The 17,701-nt window shown below is 38.3% G+C and overlaps 1 protein-coding gene across 1 annotated transcript in view; it reads left to right on the top strand.

Annotated features, from left to right (window-relative positions):
- The window catches only part of LOC309398659 (glutamate dehydrogenase 2, mitochondrial-like), a gene marked incomplete at its 5' end in the record, with an annotated part of 31,068 nt that extends 13,586 nt beyond the window's left edge, over positions 1 to 17,482 (top strand). The window contains 8 exons of the mRNA XM_081965755.1: positions 8,147 to 8,284; positions 8,824 to 8,961; positions 11,802 to 11,882; positions 13,961 to 14,176; positions 15,048 to 15,110; positions 15,341 to 15,512; positions 15,960 to 16,108; positions 17,144 to 17,482. Coding sequence (XP_081821881.1) covers positions 8,147 to 8,284; positions 8,824 to 8,961; positions 11,802 to 11,882; positions 13,961 to 14,176; positions 15,048 to 15,110; positions 15,341 to 15,454 — 750 coding nt within the window. The 3' untranslated portion in view covers positions 15,455 to 15,512; positions 15,960 to 16,108; positions 17,144 to 17,482. The remainder of the gene's footprint in view (positions 1 to 8,146; positions 8,285 to 8,823; positions 8,962 to 11,801; positions 11,883 to 13,960; positions 14,177 to 15,047; positions 15,111 to 15,340; positions 15,513 to 15,959; positions 16,109 to 17,143) is intronic.
- Between the last annotated feature and the right edge of the window lie 219 nt (positions 17,483 to 17,701).

Consider the following 17,701-nt stretch of genomic DNA (forward strand, 5'->3'; position numbering starts at 1 on the left):
ACTCCAATCTTTTTGTTATAGAGCATCAAATTAGGCAATTTTAAACTATAGTGCTAATCTCTGACTAAGTCTAACTCTAAATGGTATCCAGAATTGCTCACTATGAAGTGGGGGGGGGGCAGCAGTGATATTTATCATCATGTACAGTTCTCAGCTAAAGTATCGGAGAGTAGAATTCATCCTGAAAATATAATTTTCTTTTCTACTGTATTGCTTACAGGTATTTCACTTCCAATATGATGCAGCTACTGACCAGCAACTAGGGGTCTCATAAAGAGATCATAAACCCTAAACAAAGCCTATGTGATATTCCATCTGGGTAGTTATATTGTACAGAATAAGAAAAATTCTTCTCATGTATATTTTTACATTACTTTGGTTATACTTTTTTGTCATTGATGGCTAGAGAGCAATCACAGCCTGCACTGATTGGATTAATTAGTTTGGATTTGGAATGTGTTAGCATTATGAACAGTGCCGTCATATGTCTATTGCTGCCTTTTATATTACTTGAATTTGGGGCCTCACTTGTTTAAGAAAAAGAAGATTCTGAGTATTCAGAATATCTGTTTGATTTGGTGATCATGCTATATTTCTGAAAAAAAAAGACCATGATCTATGAAAATATATGGTATAATAAGATTACAATACAATACAATACAATACAATACAATACAATAGTAGAGTTGGAAGGGACCTTGGAGGTCTTCTAGTCCAACCCCCTGCCTAGGCAGGAAACCCTATACCGTTTCAGACAAATAGCTATCCAACATCTTCTTAAAGACTTCCAGTGTTGGGGCATTCACAACTTCTGGAGGCAAGCTGTTCCACTGATTAATTGTTCTCACTGTCAGGAAATTTCTCCTCAGTTCTAAGTTGCTTCTCTCCTTGATTAGTTTCCACCCATTGCTTCTTGTTCTACCCTCAGGTGCTTTGGAGAATAGTTTGACTCCCTCTTCTTTGTGGCAACCTCTGAGATATTGGAATAATGCTATCATGTCTCCCCTAGTCCTTCTTTCTCTTAAGCTAAACATACCCAGTTCCTGCAACCGTTCTTCATATGTTTTAGTCTCCAGTCCCCTAATCATCTTTGTTGCTCTTCTCTGCACTCTTTCTAGAGTCTCCACATCTTTTTTACATCGTGGCGACCAGAACTGAATGCAGTATTCCAAGTGTGGCCTTACCAAGGCATTATAAAGTGGTATTAACACTTCACGTGATCTTGATTCTATCCCTCTGTTGATGCAGCCTAGAACTGTGTTGGCTTTTTTGGCAGCTGCTGCACACTGCTGGCTCATATTTAAATGGTTGTCCACTAGGACTCCAAGATCCCTTTCACAGTTACTACTACTGAGTAAGGTATCACCTATACTGTACCTGTGCATTCCGTTTTTGTTGCCTAAATGTAGAACCTTACTCTTTTCACCATTGAATTTCATTTTATTAGATAGTGCCCAATGTTCAAGTTTGTCAAGATCCTTCTGTATCTTAAGCCTATCTTCTGGAGTGTTGGCTATTCCTGCCAGCTTGGTATCATCTGCAAATTTGATGAGTTCCCCATTTATTCCCTCATCCAAATCATTGATGAAGATGTTGAAGAGTACTGGGCCTAAAACAGAGCCTTGGGGTACTCCACTGCATACTTCCCTCCATGTAGATGCAGTTCCATTGAGAACTACACGTTGAGTGCGGTTGGTCAGCCAGTTACCAATCCATCTGGTGGTGATGCTGTCTAACCCACATTCTTCTACTTTATCTAGTAGTAGGTTATGGTCTACCTTATCAAAAGCCTTACTGAAGTCCAAGTAAACTATATCAACGGCATTCCTCTGGTCCACTAATTTTGTCACATTATCAAAGAATGCAATAAGATTAGTCTGGCATGATCTGTTTTTGACAAATCCATGTTGGCTTTTGGCTATTACTTTGTTTGCTTCTAGGTGTTCGCAAATTCGTTGCTTGATTATTTTTTCCAGAATCTTTCCTGGTATTGAGGTTAGGCTGATAGGTCTGTAGTTTCCTGGATCTAATTTTTTCCCTTTTTTGAAGATGGGAACCACATCAGCTCTTTTCCAGTCCTCTGGTAGTTCCCCGGTGTTCCAGGATCTCTGAAAGATATAATTCAGTGGTTCTGAGATCTCGTCTGCTAGTTCCTTCAGAACTCTGGGGTGTAATCCATCCGGTCCTGGTGATTTGAACTCATCTAGGGTAGACAGGTGCTCACTTACCATTTTCTTCCCTATTTCAATTTGTGTTCCTAATTTTGTGGTGCTGCTTTTGATAGGTTGGACTGTTTTATCCCTTTGTGTAAAGACAGATGCAAAACATGAGTTAAATAGTTCTGCTTTCTCCCTGTTGCTTGTCACCTTCTTGCCACTTTCTCCTAGCAATGGACCAATTGTTTCCTTAACTTTTTTCTTGTTTTTAACATGTTGGAAGAAGCTTTTTTTGTTAATTTTTACTTTTGTGGCAAGCCTTTCTTCATTGTGAGCCTTAGCTTTCCTCACTTCATCTTTACAGGCTCGGGCTATTTGCTGATATTCTGCCTTAGTTATGTCCCCCTCCTTCCACTTTTTATACTTACTTTTTTTGTCTTTCAGTTTGTCAGATAGTTGTTTATGCAGCCATGCTGGTTTCTTTTGGGAGCTGTTGTTTTTCTTCTTCATTGGTATTGTGTTAGACTGGGCTTTTCTAATCTCATTTTTCAAAATTTCCCAAGCTTCTTGAGTTGTTTTCCCCTCGAGGATTCTCATCCATGGAATTTTTCCCAAGCTCTCTCTAAGTTTATTGAAATTAGCTTTCTTAAAGTCCAAGACTCTAGTTTGACTTTGTTCTACTACTTGTGTTTGGATAATGTTGAATTCCAATATTGCATGGTCACTTGCCCCCAGGGTTCCTATGGCTTCAACACCTTCTATCATTTCCTCTCTGTTAGTGAGAATTAAGTCCAGTATGGCTGATCCCCTTGTTTCCTTCTCTACTTTTTGGAAAACAAAGTTGTCTGCTAGGTTTGTTAGGAACCTGTTGGATCTTCCACTTGGTGCAGAGTTTGTTTCCCAGTTGATGTCAGGGTAGTTAAAATCTCCCATTACTATTGTGGTGTGCTTCCTACATACCTTAGTTAGCTGACTAGCAAAAAGTTCATCTTCTTCCTCTGCTTGGTTGGGTGGCCTGTAGTATAGACCTATGGCAATGTCATTTCCCCCACAACCTTTAATATTGACCCAAATGCATTCAAGATAGTTCTCATTATTGTTGTGCTCTATTTCTGTAGAGACATAGTTATTTCTTATATATAGTGCAACTCCACCTCCTCTTTTATTTGGTCTATTTCTTTTAAATAATTTAAATCCTTCTAGCTGTATGTTCCATTTGTCAGTTTCATCCCACCAAGTTTCTGTAATGGCAATAATATCATATCTGCCCTCTTTTACTTGAATTTCTAATTCTCCCTGTTTATTCCTCATGCTCTGTGCATTGGTATATAGACATTTGAGTCCATTTTGATTGACCTTGTGTTTACTGTCTACATAACCTGTATTATGCCTGACTGCCCCTATTTTCTTGCCACTTGTGTGATTCGTGCACATGGTATGACAATCACTATTACATGCTTGGTTTTGCTTGACAGCAGGAGTGATAATCTTACCCACACACACATCTATGTTACATGCATTTATAACCCTATGAATTTTAGAGATTACTCTCCTACCTGTTCTCCAAAGAGCTTAAATGTTTCCTTGCCCTCCAATCTGCTTCATGCTCAGTGTGGTCTTATGAAGTAGGTTAGGCAGGCTGAAAGGGGAGTAGCTGATCAAAATATAAAATTCCATAAGTTTCATAATGTCTTTTGCTTTTAACTTGAATTTTTCTCAGTAATAGGCCAGCTTTTTAATCAAGACACTGTGACTCTGAGGTAATAAATAAGTGTCAATGTATATTAGATCAGAATATCATCAAAATATTGTTTAATGGAAGCAATGTTTTACTTGGGTTGTACCTTTTTTGAGTATCAGCTCGCTCTCAGAATGGCTCTCTTGTTAATATATTTCTCCTAAAGTGGAAGTTTGCCAACCTCTCTTACGAAAGAAAAGAAAAATGTCTTTCTCCCAAAGCAATTTTTGCCTTACATTGGAAAACTTGGCAAGCAGGACAAAGCTGAAGTTCTATAAGTAACTATCTCTAAGTCACCTCTATTGTATTGAGTTTGCTGAGCAATACCTCAATAAATGCTTCACTTACTATAATTAACTTATCAAGAAAATTAAACTTGGAAGGAAGGCCCACAAATCCTTTGGGAGTCTTTGTGGATTGTTATTCTCCTATTGTCAAAGAAATCAAGGAGGGGCACAGTATACAAGCAGTTGCTAAAAGTGGAAGAGCTGAGTTACTGTGAGTTCTTTCCTAAAGGTGGTTTCTCAAGAGGCAACTGGACTTTCTGGTTTTTCTTTTAAGATGTTTCACCTCTCATCCAAGAAGCTTCTTCAACTCTGATTGAAGCAAAGCGTGTTCAAAGGAAAACCAGAAAGACCAGTTGCCTCTTGAAAAACCAGCTTTGGGACAACCATGACCTGGATGACTGAGAATCTCCATAGACCTCCATATGAGTTCTTTCCCACCTGAATTCACTTTTCCATTCTTGATGGTTAAATCTAAACTGGAATTCATCATATAATATGATTTAGTTGTTGATATCTTATTGGAAAGTTCTATAGTGATATCTTATTGGAAAGTTCTATAGTGAGTGTCATCTTTGTATTTTGCTGTTTTCTATTGGATTTTTTTAAAGTTCATTGAACAATGAATGTTTTAATGAATGCAAAGTTCATTAAGAATGTAAATGTTACAACTAATCTAAGCATACATCCTTCCTCTACAGATAAAATAGGGGAAAAGGCAACAGGGCCTGGTTTTGTGACAACAACAAAAAACATTTTTAGACTTAGATTTTTTAAAAATAATCATTTCAGCACTTGGAATTAAAGTCTTTCTTTAACTAGTGGAAGCCTCCCCCACAAGTTCTACATCCTGCAGTAGTATAAAGAAACAACAGTTTATGTATTTTATTTATTAGTTACAGGTAGTCCTCGACTTACAACAGTTCGCTTAGTGATCATTCAACAATACAATGGCACTGAAATGGCACAAAGTTACAACAGCACTGAAACAAGTGACTTATGACCTTTTTTCACACTTATGACCATTGTGTCATCCCAAGATCATGTGATCAAAATTCAGACGCTTTGGAACTGATTCATATTTATGACAGTTGTAGCATCCTAGGGTCAGGTGATCCCCTTTTGCAACCATCTTACAAGCAAAGTCATTGGGGAAGCCAAATTCACTTAACAATTGTGTTACTAAGTCAGCACTTGCAATGATTCACTTAAGAACTGTGGCAAGAAAAGTTGTAAAATGGGGCAAAACTCACTTTAAAATTGTTTCAGTAAGCAACAGAAATGTGGGGTTCAATTGTAGTCGTAAGTCAAGGACCACATGTATTTAATAGATTTTTATCCTACCTTTGTGGTTTGCTATTCCAGGTACCCTGAAGAGTGAAGAAACTTTGCTTATGCCTGTCAGCTTTGCTTTTATTTCTCAGAGTTTTTCTCCACTACTGAATTAAAATACCATCTATCTTTGAGTCAGCACAGAATAATGCAATGAAAAATTAACTGCATCCTATTTCCAATTCCTGTCCTTCTATTATGTCAGTTGAAAAGTTTTTCTTGATTTCTGAGCATGCTACTAGTTTATAGACAGCATTATTGGTTTCCCCTCTGACTATCACAAGTAAGCAGGAAAGACATCCACTAATTAGGGCACTACAGAAGATGAATCTCATTTTAAAAACCTATCTTTTCGGAAGTGATTTTCTGTTCTTCCCATCTCCCAAACTAGATTAATATGAAAGAAAGAAACTTAAAGGAAAAAAATCAAAAAAGAGAAGGCAGCCTCTGCCATGATGGCACAATTAACTAGGTTTGGTAGTTGCTGAGTTCTGGAGAAGTTGGGGAAAATGGCAAATAAGCACTTTCTCTCGCTTTAGAGTCAATTATTGAGAAAAAGCAGGACTGCTGCATCTTAAGATGTGTTCTAAAAATAGTGAAAAATGCCTCTTACTCTTCCTTAAGTGAAATTGTGGTGAGCTTTACTTTCATTTAACCTGGAGAGAAATTCAGCTTGAAAATGGAAGGGCTTGGGGAGGTAACAGAGGTGAAAGGAAAAATGTCCGATGGAGGAATGTCTATAGAGGTTCTCAGACATCCAGGTCATGGTTGTCTCAAATTTCTCTCCTGATAGAGAGAGATAATGGAAAAGGAGATTGGCTAGTGACTGGTGAGGAAATACTTCCAAAGCATACTTCTAATTACATGTATAGCTCGACTGGTGCCAAAACAATGAATGACATAGCATTACAGATTTTATTCATCTTGGGGGTATATACTGTTGGAAAATGGAGAAAATACTTTTGTGCCAATATAGATGTGGTCAAAAACTAGGAACGAGATAAAGCCAATATAATGGGGATGGAGGACTGTGATTCATGTTGACAGGGCATGATTGGGTTGGAGTTAATTGAGGACCTAGATAATTTCTTTTCTGTAAATTAACATGGGGAAACAATGCCACATGGACCAGTTCATTGAGCTTTTCTGTTTGTTAACCATCGAACTTGTAATGCTCAGTGTCAAAACAAAGAGCATTTGTATGAAAGCTAAATAGAATAATAAAAACATATTGCCAAAAAATTTTTTTTTTAAAAAAGCACATTTTAAAACCTGTCATGATTGTTAAAGATGTAATTATTCTTCAACTTGACTAATTGTGCCTGGATAAATATCTAATACATTTCCTTTGATAGGGCAATTAATTCTTAAATGCCTGACAAGCAGGTTTTTTTCCTGAAATCCTGCCCAGAGAACTGCAGGGCTTTGTCTAGGGCAGTGGTTCTCAACCTTTTTTTGGCCATGCTCCACCTAAGCGTTTCTAAAATCCTGATGCCCCCCTCCCCCCATATAATTCTTACTTTACTCAAAAAGTTAACTGTACTCACCTGGAGAAAGCCTAAAAGGACATTAACTTGGTTTAAACAGGGTTCAAATTGCCCCCATTAAAAATCAAATTGCCCCCCTGTGGGGAATGGGCCCCAGTTGGGTAGTCATCAAGAGTCAATGCTGCCTTAATGTAGCTGCTTGGTAGTTACTGCAGCTGACACTTTATCTTCCAGAGTTATCTGTTTACCTGGTGTCTTTTTTACAACTCCCGACACTGTTGTGTCAGATCCCACTGTCTTTATGGGGAAGTAAAAGAACAAGAAATTGAAGATGTTGGATAGCTATTTGTCTGAAACGGTATAGGGTTTCCTGCCTAGGCAGGGGGTTGGACTAGAAGACCTCCAAGGTCCCTTCCAACTCTACTATTGTATTGTATTGTATTGTATTGTATTGTATTGAGTAACAATGAAATAAGTTCAGTAGAGTCACCTCCAGAACTTGTAACATTAAATGTATGACTAGAGAAATGAGCCCCCTTCTTTTAGAGATAGGTCCGTGTTTCAAGAGGTAAATAAATGTTAATGTTTATTGTTAAAAGGAAAAAAGGAAAGCTAAACATTTATTGTTCATTTTAAGTATTTATTTGGAAAACATTTAGTGATGAGTGAACTTAAAACTGAAAATATGAAATTACAGAGAAAAGTTAGAAGTATCTCCCATAGGAAAATACTGTAATGGAGTTAAACAGACAACAAAAGCAAAAATCATAAAGAGACCTAAAAAGAAATTAAATCAAGTACAATAAGAAAAAGCTACCGTAATAATTTATCTAGAGAAAATATCACCTTTGGAACAGATGTTACCTTTATTTCAACTTAAGCCTCAGCTGAGGAGACAAGAGTAAATCCCACTGACTTCCGGTCTATGAGAGAATGGGAGAGGAGGGCATTCTATCTATGAAGATATAGATTGGAGGTGTTTACAAATGTTGGAGAGGATACCAGAATATACTGGGAATGTCTGAGTTCTGCCAGCAGTCAAGGGAACATTCACAGCAGAAGCAGATCTTCCTTCTTAGTCAAGATAGTGTATGTGTGTTTTGTTGCTGACTGAAAATTTGCTCTGTTTTCCCAATTTTGCTTTCACAGGGATTTGGCAATGTAGGTTTTCACTCAATGCGATACCTGCAGCGAAATGGAGCATGCTGTATATGCGTTGAAGAAGTAGATGGTGCCATCTATAACACCGATGGAATTGATTCCAGTGAACTACAACACTACAAACAAGTATGCTGAATACAAATAGTCCTCAACTTAAAACAGTCATTTAGTGACTGTTCAAAGTTAAAATCGCACTAAAAATAGTGACTTATGACCATTTTTCCCACTTACAATCAAAGAAGCCTCCCTAAGGTCACATGGTCAAAATTTAGATGCTTGGCAACTGGTTCACATTTATAATGGTTGCAGTGTCCTTTTCTGACCTTCTGACAAGCAAAGTCAATGGGGAATCCAGATTCACTTAACAACCATGTCATTAATTTAACAAATGCAATGATTTATTTACCAACTATAGCAAGAAAGGTCATAAAATGGGCCAACTCACTTAACAAATGTTTCACTTAACAACATAAATTTTGATCTCACTTTCGTAACTTGAGGACTACCTGTATATGGAGGTACTGGTGAGTTTTTTTCTCTAAAAATAATCCAATGCAGATAGGCTCTAGCCTATTTCCGGCACAGATGGACCACTAAATATTAGTGAAAAACATACTTCCCTGTTTTTTCTCTCTTGGCTTGGCTAACTGATGTTTTTATTCCAGGAACATGGCACCATTGTTGGTTTTCCAAAGGCTAAGAAACTTGAGGGCAGTGCCCTTGAGGTACCTTGTGATATCCTTATTCCTGCTGCTATTGAGAAACAGCTTACAAAGGCAAACGCTCATCGTGTCCAAGCAAAGGTATTGTTTAGAGACAGTTATTTTTAATCTCATAAACATCAGTCTTGTTTCTAGTAAGAAAAAAAAGCTGAGGCCTGGTTAATTGATGATAAAAAATATATACAGATAGTCCTCAATTTATGATCACAATTGAGCCCAAAATTTCTGTTGCTAAGTGAAACATTTGTTATTATACAAACTTCCTTGCCACTGTTGTTAAGCAAATCACTGCAGTTATTAAATTAGCAACAAGGTTGTTAATTGAATCTAATATCCCCATTGACTTTGCTTGTAGGAAGGTCGCAAAAAAAGTTTATGACACTGCAACGGTCATAAATATGAGTCAGTTGCCAAGTGTCTGAATTTTGATCATGTGACCTTGGGAATGCTGCAATGATTGTAAGTGTGACAAACTCTCATAAGTCCCTTTTTTCAGTGCCATTGTAACTTTAAGTGGTCACTAAATGAATTGTTGTAAATCGAGGACTACCTTTATTGATGTATCTGATACTTCAGTGAAAAAGACAGTTCCAATATGCAGTGACTAGAAAAATGAAAAATAGTAAGTTCTGTATTACAGATCAGTAAGAAAGTGTCTAAAATAAAACTAAGGACATTTAATTGCCCTCAGGGAAATATTTGCTGTCTGTGTATTGAGCACCATGCATTCTTCTGGTTGCTGCCTTCGACTTACAACCACAAACATTTCAAACATTGCAAGAAGGGAGAAGATGACTTCAAGTTCTCTTTCTCTCTTCTAGCAGTGTTTGAGACACACTCATATTTAATTTAATTTATTTATTAGTATCTCGCCCAAGGTTACCCAGCCGGCATTCCTTGCTAAGGACAGTCTCAAACTCACAATCTCTGACCTTCTAATCCACGACCCCAAAACTTACGCTACCAATTGAACCGGTCATTAACCAATAATATGGATCATTAAGTGAATGGAGTCCCAGTGCAGGGTTGCTTCAAGAGTAGGGGATGGTAGAGGAGGCCTGGTGCAGGCCGTGTGTGAGTTGGACAGGGTGTTGCAGTGCAGCACAAACACTAGGAGGCTGGAAAAGAAACTATAGCTTGGTTGGAATGGGAAGCTTCAGCCACACCAGTCCAGATTTCAAGTTCTCCTTACAGTGTATGACACATATATCAGAGGTGGGTTGTTGCTGGTGTTGCTGCTGGTTCGCTTCGCACGTGTGCACCAAATGTGTATTGCGCGCGTATGGGCAGTTGACTGCAAATTGTTCTGTGCACATACAGAACATGAAAAAATTAGTAAAAAACAAGCCTGCAACAGCAGCGGCGACCAGGGAACCAGTTCGGGTGTGTGGCCAGCCTGCTGCCCCTACCAGTTTGGGGACCCAGTCCCAATTTCCACTACCGGTTCACTCGAACCGGTGCAAACCGGTAGCAACCCATCTCTGACATATATGTATGTGTGTGAGTGCATATGCACAATTCCCACCTCGATATAGGAACTGACCTGGCTGAGGACGGGAATCAAACACATCAATTTGGTATCACTATACCCCTGTAAGAGACCTAATGTCAGCCCTCTTTGAAGTCCATTGACTCTTATCTGGCGTGAATTTGCCTTGACAGCTAGTAGATCAGATTCGTATGTATAGGTTGCATGGAATAAACTCGAAGTACTTTTGAGCTCTATTCTGACTCCTGATTTCCTGCCCCTCGCCTTCTTTAAAGCCCAATGCTTTAAAGAGATGAAGGAGACGTCTTTCGAGAATAGACAAACACACAGAGGTACCTCAAACATTGCAAGAAAGAAGTTTGGAATTCTCCTTCCTTCCTTGCAATGTTTGAGACGTGTGTGACTCCCTCCTCTCCTCCTTTAAAGTTCTTCCCCACCATCTTATGGACTCCAGTGGATTTTTTTTTTCTTTTTCTAATTGATAGCACCTTGGACAGTAGGCCAAAATCCCTGGCAACTGTAGACTGGTAAGATTGGTGCTCCACGTAGGGCAGGGGGCTGGGGGGGATAAATCCAACCCTGGCAATGGGGGATGGGCAAAGGCTGGGGCAAGCACTGCTGCAATAGGTAAAGCCACCAGTGGGAGGAAAGCCACTGGCAGGGATGGTTCAGTTGCTGTTTCATTGTAGCTGTTGGCACCCACTTCTGGGATGGAGCCATGCGGCCAGGGACACTGTGGTGCAGCGACCTACCATCCTTGCCTAACATAAGGGATATCTGTTACTACAGATATCTTCCAAAAATATGGGGATGGGGAAAAGGGTATGTGCCTAGTGGGATAGGAAGTAGGCCTGTGGGGTTAAGATTGGGGAGGAGTGAGGGGAAGATAGATGGGGTGGGGTGCTTCAGTGTCCCTGCGGTTAATTGTAAAGGCGAATGATTGCACGAATGCTGCAGTGGCAGTAACTTCGAAACTGGATCATAAATAGCTTTTGGAAGGCTCCGTTGTAACTCAAACAGTTGCTAAGTGACCCGTCATATGTTGAGGATTGTGTTTAACTCTTGTAAAAATGCATGAGGTAACTCATTATGACTTGCATGATGAGAGAAAATTAGAATGTTACAGACATGAGGGGTCTCTAATTTTAATCCTGAGCTACAAATATTCTCCTTTAATGTAACAGACAGACATTTTAGCTTAGAAAAAAAGTAAATGAAGAAAGATATCAAAGTGTGTTAAAATCACTCATGACTAAAAAAAAATAGAGAGACATTTTTCTCATCTCAAAATATAAAGTAGAATCAGCCAACCAAACTAATTGGCAGGAGATTTAAATAAGACAAAGCACTACTTCATATCACATATAATTAGACTTTGTGTTTTAGCTGTGATAATTCTGGTTTATTCTTTTATCTTTGTCATGCCTCACAGATTATTGCTGAAGGTGCTAATGGCCCTACAACTCCAGATGCTCATGACATCTTTTTGCAGAGAAAAATCCTTGTACTTCCGGTATGTCTGCAAACATGATGGCTCCATTAATGCCCATGCTCTGCTATTTGGGCCTCTAGCTTATAGATTGTTGTTGGGCGTTGTCCACCTTGTAGCACCTTGGAATACTGGACAATCCTTTGGGAATGCAGTTAAATGTGACTGGATTTTGCAGTACATTGAAAATATCCAGAGCAATCTAACGAAAGTTGAATACACAAGGCAACTTGCATTTTTTTGTATGGATTTTTGAATGTTACCTCTGTTTGTATATTAATTCCTAATTTTGAATTGGTAGCAAAATGAGGTTAAAATAGAAGTATATGACTTTATTTTATTACATTTATTTTTGTGTTGTATTCTATATAAATTAGCCTTAATGTGAACTGTAAAATTAAAACCATGTCCATAATGTCATAATCTTGTCCTGTGGAATATAAATATTTGTAGTCCATTGGACTGAAATAAAGAATATATGCATTCGCTAATGTTGAGGTTGTCTTAGGTTCATTATTGAGTTTCACCATAGCTGGCCAAATACAGGAGTAAGTATAATTCTCACTGTGCAATAAGGTAAAGTCCCAAGTATCCCAAGGATATGAATTGGAAGTAGGCATGCATCAAGAACCAGCAACTTTTTTTAGCTGAGAGTATATATATGAACATTTGAGAAAATGTTAAGAGTATTCTTATAAAATGTCTGCTGGGAACTCCTCTATTCTTCTCTTTTATGATTTTCTACATAATCTCTGCTTATTTTAATTTTTTCCTGAGGTGTGTATACTTTAAAATACAATTTTGGGTCTGCATTACATCATTTTTATTTTTGAAGTAAGCTTGTGGAATCTGTTCCTCTTAGGCATGAAAAGTAAATGGAAACTGTGTTTTGCTTTGCAGCTAATTTCCTTCTCCCCATAACTAATTCAATTATTCAAGTAGGACTCTTATAAATGACAAGAAAAACACTGGTGCTGTATTTGGGGCCCCAAGTTCTGTGTTTAAAAGAATATGTGTTTAAAAGAACAGCATAATGTCCATATTCATAGACAGTACAAATTGTTTAGAGCAAAGAAATGTCAAACAAATTGTTCTTCAATCTGTGAACAGATGGGAAAATAGCAGAGGTGACTACAGAGGTACATTTACATTGATGTAATATGTGAAGATGTGATGACTAACCAAGAAAGAGTTATTGGAGTCCTAAGAAAGAGTTCATTGAAAACTTTGCCTCAGTGTGCAATGGTTGTTTAATAAGGGGAGAAAAAAGATCAAATGCATCTATTTAAAGTGGAGATAGAGATAGAATAGCACAATCCCCTTGCTATGTTGTGGGCAAGATGTTTTCATTGTATTGTCCTAAAATGTGTTGCTGAAAATGTCTGTATTTGTATTTGACCAAACAGTACTAAACAACATGTTGTAGGGGCTTTCCATAATTCATTTGACCTAAAATATTTTCAGTTGGTCAATCCAGGAAGCAATTTCTGTTCTAAGAACCAGTGTATATTCAGAAGTTTACAGAACTTGAAACCTACCATTTGGTACAAGTATGAATAAAACAAGAAATTTGTGACTGGTTTTTGGCTACCCAGTGACATTTGGCACTAGTTTTTTCCCCCCTGTGACTATGATATTACACTACTTCATTTGCCTCCTATTGTTTTTTCTCCCCCTCCCCTTTTAAAAACCATCTAGTGATAATTGTTTACTTATTTAGAGACTCTGAATGGCTGACTTCCTAATCTTACGATAACCTCAAATTGTTCAGTATTTTTAATCACTGTTGCTAATATAAAAAGGGAAGGGGCAAATGTCTAGGCTTTTGAAGTCTGTATTATCATTCATCCACAGCACAGGAAATAAATTTCTGTGCTGCAGTAAAGTTGGGTATTCTTTATCTTCCGCATTACAAGATAATCAATGTATTGTAATACAGGTGCCTGAGCTCATTTTCATTGTCAGTAAGTAGAAACCAAACAACAATGTGTTCGTTATTTTTAAATTTTTGTGTTGCTTTTTTATATGAATTTATAACATTCTCAGAGTTCTCTTACAGAAAATTCATCAAGTGACTGAAACTATTTGTTTCTTCATGACAGGATTTATACATAAATGCAGGTGGTGTGACAGTTTCCTTTTTTGAATGGCTGAAGAATCTCAACCATGTCAGCTATGGGCGTCTTACTTTCAAATATGAGCGTGATTCTAACTATCATCTGCTGATGTCAGTGCAACAAAGTCTGGAGAAAAAATTTGGGAAAAGCTGTGGAAGTATCCCTATTATACCCACACCAGAATTTCAAGCTAGAATAGCAGTAAGTTATATATTTAACTCCCCTTCCCTTCCCTTTTGGAGCATTCTCTTAAACAAAAAATGCCTAGGGCACTGTATTTCTCATGAAGTCACATGGGGATTTTCATTCCTCACAACTTTCACCAAAAAGGAAATGTTAGGTAATTATCTAAAACATATAGAACCAAGAATGGAAGGAACCAACATCTCTTTCTGGTAATGAGGGCATTGAATCTTCATATATGAAACCATTCGCCATCTCCTGGATCTAGTGTATAAACCTGCTCCTCACCCCATCCCATTCCAATTATCCAAAGAAGCCAGGAGAGGCAAGAATCCAATTTGTAGGTGGATGACATCCTAGAAAGCCACTTTCTTAACAGGCATAAAAGAAGGCCTAATTACCACAGGTAATTCAACTGGGTGGCCCTTACCCAAGACAGCATTATCTAGAACAGGGATTCCCTAACTGCTGGTCTGTGGCATGCCAGCAACATGGTCACGCAAACAAGTGAAGCCCCATCCACGGAATGCAGGCAGCACACAAAACCACACCCCTCTAGTCCACAGAAAAACTCCACAGAAGTGGTCCCTGGTGCCCAAAAGGTTGGGGGCCACTGATCTAGAAGAAGGTCTCTGAAACAGCCTGCCAATGCAATAAGAAAGGTTTTGTTAAGTCTTAGGTTGGCAAGTCAGCATCTGTGGACTGATTTTGTTCTCACATCAATGACCTGAGATAGGTTGGGACCAATACACTGTATGTATTTTACAACCCATGGTTCCAAATCCATTCAGTCCATTACATTGCAAAACAAAAGTGAGAAATAATCTAAACATTGATAGGAAAATAGAATGATATACAGTATTTTTCTTAAGTTTGTATTTTTTTCAAGGGTGCCTCAGAGAAGGATATTGTTCATTCTGGACTAGCTTTCACCATGGAACGTTCAGCCAAGGTAAGTATTTCTGGGTTGCATTTATCACTGTCTTTTAAAAAATCATTTTGTTTTTCATACAATAGACTTTTTACTTTATGCTTGTGTGTCTGTAATATCCATTGCTGCATTACTGAAATAATTGTCACTTTTACAGTGGTACCATTTTTATTCAATAATTACTTTTTAGGTTTTGGTTTCAGACCAGAATACTAGCTCCACATTGCTTATGTTTATATGTTATTTTCCAGCAAATCATGACTGTAGCCACAAAGTATAATCTAGGCTTGGACCAGAGAACAGCTGCCTATATTTGTGCCATTGAAAAGATCTTTAAGACTTACATTGAAGCAAGTTTCATTTAATGAAACTACCCACTGCTGGCCTTCAACTTGCTGGTTAAAAAATACAAACAACAAAAAAGTATGTATTACTTTAGAAGATAAGGAACTTCTAAGCACGAAAGCTGGATCAAGATGTTGCTGTTATGTTATAGAACATTTTTCTCTTGTTTTTATCCTATTCCTTTCTTTCATTTTCACAGACTTTCTGAGATATAATTATTATTTTTCCTGAGTTTCAGTTTCGATCTATAGGTAGATGCTTTGTTGTTGTGCAACTCTATGTTACTCCTATTTCATTTGTCCCTAATTCTTTCCTCTATTTTGGTCTTTGCGATACCACTTTTCTATCTGTTTTGTGACTTCCTCTGCAGATGAGATTTATTACGAATTAATGTTTTTTTTAAGTTGTCAACTTGGATTCTGAATCTGGCAAAGTTTATTCCTTGCAATAAACCTTCTTATTTATTTTTATTTTCAATATCATACATATAATCAGTATTTATATCCTTGATCTTCTGTGCTGCAGAAACAAACCCACATGCTGATTACGTCACCAGATCATGCCCCTTAGCGGAAGTGACGTGCACAACCCCCACCCTCCGGATATGACGTGCATAGCCCTCCTCCCCGGCTGTGATGTGCATAATTGACCTCACGTGGCGCAGGATTCACAAGGTCATAACCCTAACCGGATATGTTGTATTGGCCTAAGCCCATTATGATAAGCACGAGTAGCCCTAACAGATAAGGTGTCGTGCAAGGTCCTAGCCCTATTTTTTCAGATAAGACATGTTGAACCTAACCCCATCAAGAAAGATTCCAAGCCTCTGGGTACATGATTAGCTTAACCCTAGACTAATTCTATGGACATTAAAGGGGAAGGGGGGTTGTGAAATAAACAAAATGTTTTTTTATTTCTAATCATTCTCTTAGGGCCTGCATTTAACCCCATTTCCCCCCCCCCCCAAAAAAGGTATTTATTTCTAGGCAATGTTGGTTTTAGTTTTTGTGGAGACAGGGCCTGCATTTAACCCACCTTTTTTTCTAAAAGGTATTTATTTCTAGGAGGTTTTAAAAATATTTCCTCGAAGACCAGGGGGGGGGGGGAAACACAGCCCTTTTAAACCCTGCAGCTGGTTTTTACCTTTGTAAAATCTAAAGACACATATTTTGCCAATTGCACCCTCAAATACTCATGTAACCGTTTGAAGACCACCTACAGGAAAAGACAAGGAATATTAACAGGAATTAAAATGTTCACAAGAGGCAAGCTGCCAGGCTGCGTGCAGAGGTTAAGCCTTGTTCAGGCATGTCTGGGAAATGCCTGGGCATGTCATACCCACCCACCCCCTGTGATTCTGGGCATGAGCAAGAGGCTTGTCTGGGACATGCCCCGCCATGCCTTATCCACCCACCCACCCAGCCCCTGTGATTCTGCGCATGTGCAAGAGGCATGCCAGGGACATGCCTGGGCATGTCATACCCCCTGTGATTCTGGGCATGCGCAAGGCACAAGGACTTGTCATTGGGAACTTTGTGCAGGTAGCCCCCTTAATTCCAGCAATCTCTTGAAGATTGCAACCTCTGATTCCAAGGATGTTTTTAAAGCAACAGCAAAAGCCAGCATCACATGCTCTGACACAAGACCCAGCCACCAGAATGCAACAAACCTTGTTGCAAGGGTTATGATAAAGAATTTTTTTTATTCAGACCCGTTTTGCACGGTTGCAGCATGGTGTGTTGTAATTTTAACAATGAGGTGTAGAGTACTTACCGGACAGTATGTGAAACAGCTAATGATGCTTCATTACCTCCCAGCAATGGTAAGTAAATATGTTTTTAATTTATGATATTGTAAATGACACTGGAGTGGATATTTCACTAACAAGATGCACTTTATATTTTGCAGACTCCAAAATAATAACATCTAGTCGGCAAACACTTCAAGACACTCCGATTTTATATTCCAGTGCTAATTGCCACGGTCACAAAGCTTCTGCAGATTTTTCTGATCTAGACTATAACTGGGATTCTGAGCTATCCCAGAGACTACGCTATCTATTCTACAAGTAGTAGAACAAAGTCAAACTAGAGTCTTGGACTTTAAGAAAGCTAATTTCAATAAACTTAGAGAGAGCTTGGGAAAAATTCCATGGATGAGAATCCTCGAGGGGAAAACAACTCAAGAAGCTTGGGAAATTTTGAAAAATGAGATTAGAAAAGCCCAGTCTAACACAATACCAATGAAGAAGAAAAACAACAGCTCCC

The sequence above is a fragment of the Natrix helvetica genome (genome assembly GCF_964273705.1).
Source record: "Natrix helvetica genome assembly, chromosome: 1".
In the NCBI taxonomy this organism is placed as follows: domain Eukaryota; kingdom Metazoa; phylum Chordata; class Lepidosauria; order Squamata; family Natricidae; genus Natrix; species Natrix helvetica.